Source organism: Staurois parvus, unplaced genomic scaffold, assembly GCF_062004578.1.
Source record: "Staurois parvus isolate SC_StPar_1 unplaced genomic scaffold, SC_StPar_1.0 ptg000019l, whole genome shotgun sequence".
NCBI lineage: Eukaryota > Metazoa > Chordata > Amphibia > Anura > Ranidae > Staurois > Staurois parvus.
Genome location: NW_028317815.1, coordinates 5,794,622 through 5,801,251, shown reverse-complemented (window position 1 = coordinate 5,801,251; position 6,630 = coordinate 5,794,622). Strand labels below are relative to the sequence as shown.

At 44.9% G+C, this 6,630-nt stretch overlaps 1 protein-coding gene across 2 annotated transcripts; it reads right to left on the bottom strand.

Moving 5' to 3' along the window:
• Positions 1–896: 896 nt before the first annotated feature.
• Positions 897–6,340, bottom strand: PIM3 (Pim-3 proto-oncogene, serine/threonine kinase). Of its 2 annotated transcripts, XM_089684698.1 has the most exons (6): positions 5,805–6,333; positions 5,620–5,729; positions 4,648–4,698; positions 4,019–4,382; positions 2,596–2,772; positions 897–2,476 (listed from the first exon to the last, which is right to left on the bottom strand). In XM_089684698.1, the coding sequence occupies exons 1-6, from the start codon at positions 5,887–5,889 to the stop codon at positions 2,292–2,294; spliced, it is 972 nt and encodes a 323-aa protein (XP_089540824.1). In that variant the 5' UTR covers positions 5,890–6,333; the 3' UTR covers positions 897–2,291. The 2 variants fall into 2 exon arrangements, with proteins under 2 accessions (XP_089540824.1, XP_089540818.1); XM_089684692.1 differs by having other exon boundaries at positions 5,620–6,340.
• Between the last annotated feature and the right edge of the window lie 290 nt (positions 6,341–6,630).

Sequence of the window (6,630 nt, the reverse complement as noted above, 5' to 3'; positions counted from 1 at the left end):
TCTTCCTTTTGTGATTGCAGTGTATAAGTTGCATACATTTGCTGGGGAAGAAAATTACCAAGTTCCTCCAACATATAGGAGGTTTTCCTCCCACAACAGATGCATGTAGCGCCATACGTACAGCATTGACATTTTTAAAATGGCTGCATGTGAATAAGAACTCAGGCAGCACAAATATAGCAAGTATGAAGAAAGCCATACTTTGTGTGGGGGTTATGACATTTAAATAGTTTGGACCAAGTCGGTCCAAATGAATTACCCAACAGTTGAAGCAGCTCAGAGCTGCCATATATATGTATGTAGTCTCAGCTACATATACAACACTCTTCCGGCAGTGGGATGAACTTCCTGCCCACTCCTGAACTAAGTAGGGCTGAGCGCTGCTCAACTAGCCATTCACTTCTGATTGGCTAAGAGAGGTGAGTAGATGATACCACAATCTCAGACACAACCAGAAAAAGCTTTGTATTCAAATACGATTTGCCTGAATTTTAGCTTTTTCTATAGGTTCTGATAAGAATTATTCCAGTGTAAAGTAGGTGGACTTCAAAAACAACCCCATAACGTGCAGAAGCCCCACTGCAGCTGCTTAATGAAATTTGAAGTAAATATTTGATACTTTAGACCACTAGATGGCTATATAAAATAGGGAAGATTTACTAAAACTGGAGAGTGCAAAATCTGGTGCAGCTCTGCATAGAAACCAGTCAGCTTCCAGGTTGTCAAAGCTTAACTGAACAAGCTGAAGTTAAAAGCCAATTTATTACCATGCACAGCTGTAGCTGATTGAGGACAGGTTTTAGTAAATCTACTCCATAGTATTTTGAATTTGAGATGCATATTTTTATAGACTAGACATTCAAACAGCTAAGACCTTAGAACAGTAATGACACAAATTATATACAAAATGTTTAATTGAAATACTTGTATAAAAAAATATGATCTCCATACATTTCACACGGTTAAAGAAAAAAAATACAATAAAAATAAACAAGCTGCATAAAATGCAGCCAGATCACAAAAAACACAGCTAATAAAATAAATTAAGGTTATGACTCTGCCACTTGCCCTCCCAGAGTCACTGCATGGAGACTGTATAATGCCAATAACTTAAAAGTTGTCAAAAAGCATTTTACATTTCTGGTAAACCAAACCAGACACAAAAAAGGCATAATAACCAACTTTGTAAGTCAGTCAATTCTGTGTTCCTTAAATTAGACTTTTTACAAGAATTACCCATCTAAAAACAAACTTGCTAGAGCCATGGAAAGGAAGGAGAGTATAGTGGAGGGGGGGGGGGGGAAGTAAAAAAAAAAAAAAAAAAAAAAAAAAAGACTGGAATGCAGAGCTAGCTCCCTTGAGTAGATTCCATTGGGAAAAGTAACAGGGGCCTTCAGAACAGTGTGAAGCACAGTGTTGAATAAAATCTAGACAAATAAATTAACCAAAATAAATAGTGAGAAATAGTCTAAATATCGCAATAAATAACTGTATATTACAAGAAAAACAAGTTTAAATACAGATATGGAATAAAGTAAAAGTCCTTAATATTGCATTGATTGTGCATTTAACATGCCCATACACACTTAAGACTTGCAGGATGACATGGTTTTGGAGAATGGTCCTGTGTTGCCCAGTGGTAGAGATGAAAGTGGAATAAATGATATAGGAGATGGTAGAAAAGAAACCACTGCATTCCTGCTCAAAATTACAGTACAGGCTGCAAGAAGTACTTTCTGAAAGGAATGGTTTTTAAAAACTAGCAATCATGCCTTATCACCGCAAAAAAAGGATGGATTGCTCAAGTCTGCTAAATGCGACTGATACAGGCAGAGCTGTTCCAATAAGACAGGCAAGGCCCATGGTAATGGATTTTCTTTGGACATACACAGCCCCAAATGGAAGAAAAACAAAAATATAAAAAACCCACACACACACAAAACAGAAAAGTCCCACTTAAGCAGCTTTCAAAAAAGGCACTCAAAAGCAAATAAAAATCTAGTCCAGGCTCTATGAGAGCAAACAGTATACTATGTACTCAAGAGGTCACTGCTTTCTCTTATGTAAATAAGGTCAGTCCATTTGTGTAAGCATTGGCCTACAACTCTCAGATCATCTTGTCCACATTAAGTCAATCCAGGGAGATAACTGCAAAACGCTGACAGAAAAGAAAAAATTCCTGTATAAAGATTTGACTATAGAGTAGTGAATGTACGCCCCTCCTCGGTAGTTATTGGCAGCAGCACGACTTTCTGCTTCACGCTCCCCTCCCATTCAGAGTTTATAATCTTTCACAGACTCTCATTGCTTGAACTTGTGCTAGATGCATCTGTGTCAATTGTCCTTAGTCTTAAATCACAGTCCTCAGATTTCACTAGATCACTCTTGCACATCCACGGATGATCAAAAATCTGTTCAAGTGATGGTCGGTCAGAAGGCCTCAGTGAAAGGCACCATTTGATAAGTTGTTGGCACTCTGGGGAGGGAGAAAACAAAAAAAACAAACACCAATTAAAAATTAATTGCAGCTGTACAGTACTTCATATAAATAGCCATATTATAGTTCTGTACGCATTTAGAAAATGTTCTACACACCTGGGGAAATTCTTCTTCTGAAGTATAAGCGGACGCGTAAAATTTCCTCATCTTGCTCAAAAGGGATATCCCCACAAACCATGTCATAAAGAAGAACACCCAATGACCACACTGTTGCTGATCTTCCATGATATCTGTGGTATCTGACCCATTCTGGAGGACTGTAGACTCTTGTCCCTGGAAATGAAAACAGGCTTAGTTTTAGAAATAAAAAAAGGTCACACAAGGTAAGCAAATACATGCTAGAATGGTAAAAAGACACCACAATTAACTGACCCTCCCCCATTCTATTGCAATGAACAGCACTGTATGCATCAGCTGTTTACTAGGCTCCCTTTCAAGGACCACGTGGCGTCTGTAGCACAACTCCAAAAATAGACACAAAAGGAGGAGGGTGTGCATGGTGGGGGAAGCAATCCTATCACTGCTTTGGAAAAAAAAAAAAAAAAAAAAAAAAAAAAAACCATACAAAAAACTGTAAGACAGTAAAGGCAACAGTATTATTCCTATCCCCTCCCCCATCTTGTGTGCAAAGGCACATCACATCTCCCTTGGTTCTCTACTGTTCCTTGGATACCAAACAAAACCTGGAATCTGCAAAGCGCCCGGTCACGTGAGCTATAGCTTCGGGTTTCACAACAAACAGATGTGAAATGAGGAGACAGCTACAGTCATCTTGGCGATGTACGCCCACAGCAAGGAAGGAGAGGGGGAGGGAAAGAAACCCACATATGCACACCCAACACTCAATTTGTGCCAAGAGTTACATATCAGCCCCGGTCCCACAGCTCATTGAAAGAATACAATGCTAAAGCCAAGAGTACAGACCTGCAATTCAAATCTACAAAAAAGGTGCAAATCGAAGTGAAAGATGAGGGACCAACTATTTGGTAGCTTGGAAGCTAAAGTCAGTCTTGGGCATTACAAATTAATAGTACCCTAATTGAGGGGAAAAAAACAAAAAAAAAACCCACACACAACAAAAAACAAAACAAAAAAACACACCCCACACATTCCTGTCTCAGCCACTAGTCAGGCAGACAGCTGTGCCAGTTTGCAGACACTGTCACATACATTGAAGGTGCCCTGCAGCCACTACTACGCAGCCATCAAAGCATGTCCACTTCCATACTAAAACAAAAAAGACACTAAAGTCCAAAAAAGGCATGGAATATACATCAACCATTAGAAGGGGAAAAGAACGCAGTCCCCCCCCCACCCACACATCTCAGCATGGAAAGTATGGTGCGTCACACAGGAATCGCCCGCACTGTGCGTGGATCAGACAGGGGAGGGGCTGCAGGGAAATCAGAGGGAATTCAATGCTGCAGATACAGCAGCCATCCACATCCTAGCAGGCCAGGTGTACATTACACCAGCAGAAAGATGCCATTTTTCAGGAGTTGGGCTTAGTACAACATACCGTCAAAATCAGTGTAGACTGTGTCCTTGAGCAGTGCACCAGAACCAAAGTCTATGAGCTTGAGCTCGCCAGTCCTCAGATCCACAAGCAGGTTCTCATCTTTGAGGTCTCTGTGAACCACTCCACAACTATAGCAGTGTCGTACAGCCTCCAGAACCTGGCGGAAGAAGCCCCGAGCCGTATCCTCATCCAGAGCCCCCTTCTCAGTGATGAAATCAAACAAGTCCTTCACCGGCTCTGGCCTCTCCATGACAATGAGGAATCCATCCGCTCTCTCGTACCAATCTAGCAGCTTAATGACACCTCGGAAGCCAGATCCAACTTTTTTCAGCAGAACGATCTCCAAGGGCACCATGACTCCATTCTGGGGAGAAATATGCAGCATTGTTCAGTCCCTCCTCAGGATACCCAACCCCCACCACATCTAGTACATCCTATACTGCCATCTTAGGTCAGAAAGGACATTTAGGGAGACTAAGGGTGATTCCCATCTAATCCTCAATTACCAAGGAGGGAGGAAAACCCGCCAAATCACTCTCCCTCCCACTTACATGAAAGTAAACACTAGATCAAAACGTGATTTACAATTCATCACTTCCACTACTCAAAAAACCACAATCAATACTCACCAATGTTCCCCAATCTGTCACCCTGTCCTTGGAGACATGTTTCACTGCAACCTAGGAGAAAAATACAAGAGCTGTCAGCAATGTCATACCGGGTGGTGCTGTACACATTCATGTGCTAGATAACATCAGGAATACACTGTGCCATGACCAATCAGCCCTTCCCTTCCCACACTGACAACACACAAGCCTTCCATGTCACCCTTCCTAAGGGCTAGACCTCATTCCATACACAGGACAAGCCCACACCTTCCATATCACCCTGCCTTCCAGGGCTAGACCCCATCACACCATACAGACAAGAGCCCATCATTCTATAGACACAGGACTAGGTCCCTCAATGTCACCCATTGCATGGCTAGATCCCACCATCCCAGGCTAGACCACCCATCCAGAGTTAGACCTCATATCACCCATTGAAGGGCAAGACCACGCACCCCTTCAAATCATGCATCCCAGGCTAGAGGTCTTCCCCACCAATCCCTTCATGTCAGCCATTGCATGGCTAGATCCCACCACATCACCCATTCTAGGGCTAGATCCCCACCTCTCCATGTCATCCAATGCAGGGCTAGATCCCCTGTTCACCCCAGGTCACCCATCCCAGAACTAAACCCCCCCACACCACCCATTGCACTGCTAGATCTCATCCCTCCATGGCACCCATCCCAGTCTAGACCCCCATCCCCCTTTTCACCCATTTCAGGGCTAGACCCCCCCACCATGCTAGACCAGCCATCCCTCCATATCACCCATCTCACAGCTAGACCCCCACCCATGTCACCTCTATTCAGGGCTAGACCCCCCCAATCCCTCCATGCCCCCCACTGCAGGGCTAACCACCCCTCACCCATCCCACCTCTATACAGGGCTAGATCTCCCTCCCCCGCCCAAAATACACTCATCACTTCTATACAGGGCTAGATCACAATCCTCCATGCCCCCCTCCCCCCAGAGCCCCTCCATGTCCCTCACCGGTAGTCCATCAGCGATCCTGCTCCCGGAGTAGACGGTGCCGAAGCCCCCGCTGCCCAGCACGGCCCCCACCTGGTAGACCTTGTCGAAGGGCTCCTTGTCCGGCTTGACTGTAACGAGAGGAGAAATGAGTGAAGGTGTCGGGGAGGTCGGTGTCGGAGGCCGGTAAGTGCCCCGTGCCGTACCTGTCTGGAGGATCTTCACCGGTAGGTGATCCATGCTGGTCGGACTACACATGTGTGCCAGGGAGCCGAATTTGGAGAGCAGCATGTTTGTGGGGAATCCACCAGAGAAAAGAAGCAGAGTGCCGGCCGGTGCCTGCTAATGTCCGCCCGCCTGTAGTCACAACTCCATGACACGGGAACAAGCCGGCGGGAAGGCGCTGTAATCCGGTGTCTATGATAATCCCAGGGAGCGGTCACTCACAACACACAGCACCGCCACCCTCCCCAGTTCTGAGCTCAATTACTGACAGAGCTGCCTCTTAACTCCTAGTATTTTGGTGCCGGTGTGCAAGACCCGGTGATATCCCTCCGCCGCAAGACTGGGTGACACCTTTGCCGCAAACTATCTTTCTCCTTTTAAGAAAATGATGAAGCAAAAAAGGTCGTCACGTAGCGGTCCCTTCTCCACAAGCCCAAAATCCCGTCAAAATCCGTGTATCCGCCGTTGAGACTGTTTGTTTCCACTGCGTACTACTTTACTAGTAGTATCTAGACAACGCGGCAGGATACATGTCTGAAAATATAGCCATGCTCAAACTAGCATTAGCTTTTATTTACATATTTTATGTTGCGAAGTTTGGACCAATGGCATTCTTTATTTAGATTTCAGTGTTCGACCGCCGCCAATAGGCACCTGGCGTGTTTGCATATGTAGGAGGTGGGCGGGATTTACAGAGCGCGCTTTTTTTTTTCTCCCCGTGTTCCAGGCATCGCTGGGAAAGGTCAGGAGAAGCAGAGACAGTACTGCGTCTGAGGAGGGAGGGGCGGGCTCAGCCAGTTGCACCAA

Coding starts and splice junctions, on each gene's coding strand:
- PIM3 (XM_089684692.1), bottom strand. CDS start 5,889: ATGCTGCTCTCCAAATTCGGCTCCCTGGCACACATGTGTAGTCCGACC. Junction 2,773..4,018: donor AGTCTACACTGATTTTGACG/GTATGTTGTACT, acceptor TTTCATTTCCAG/GGACAAGAGTCTACAGTCCT. Junction 2,477..2,595: donor CAGAAGAAGAATTTCCCCAG/GTGTGTAGAACA, acceptor CTCCCTCCCCAG/AGTGCCAACAACTTATCAAA.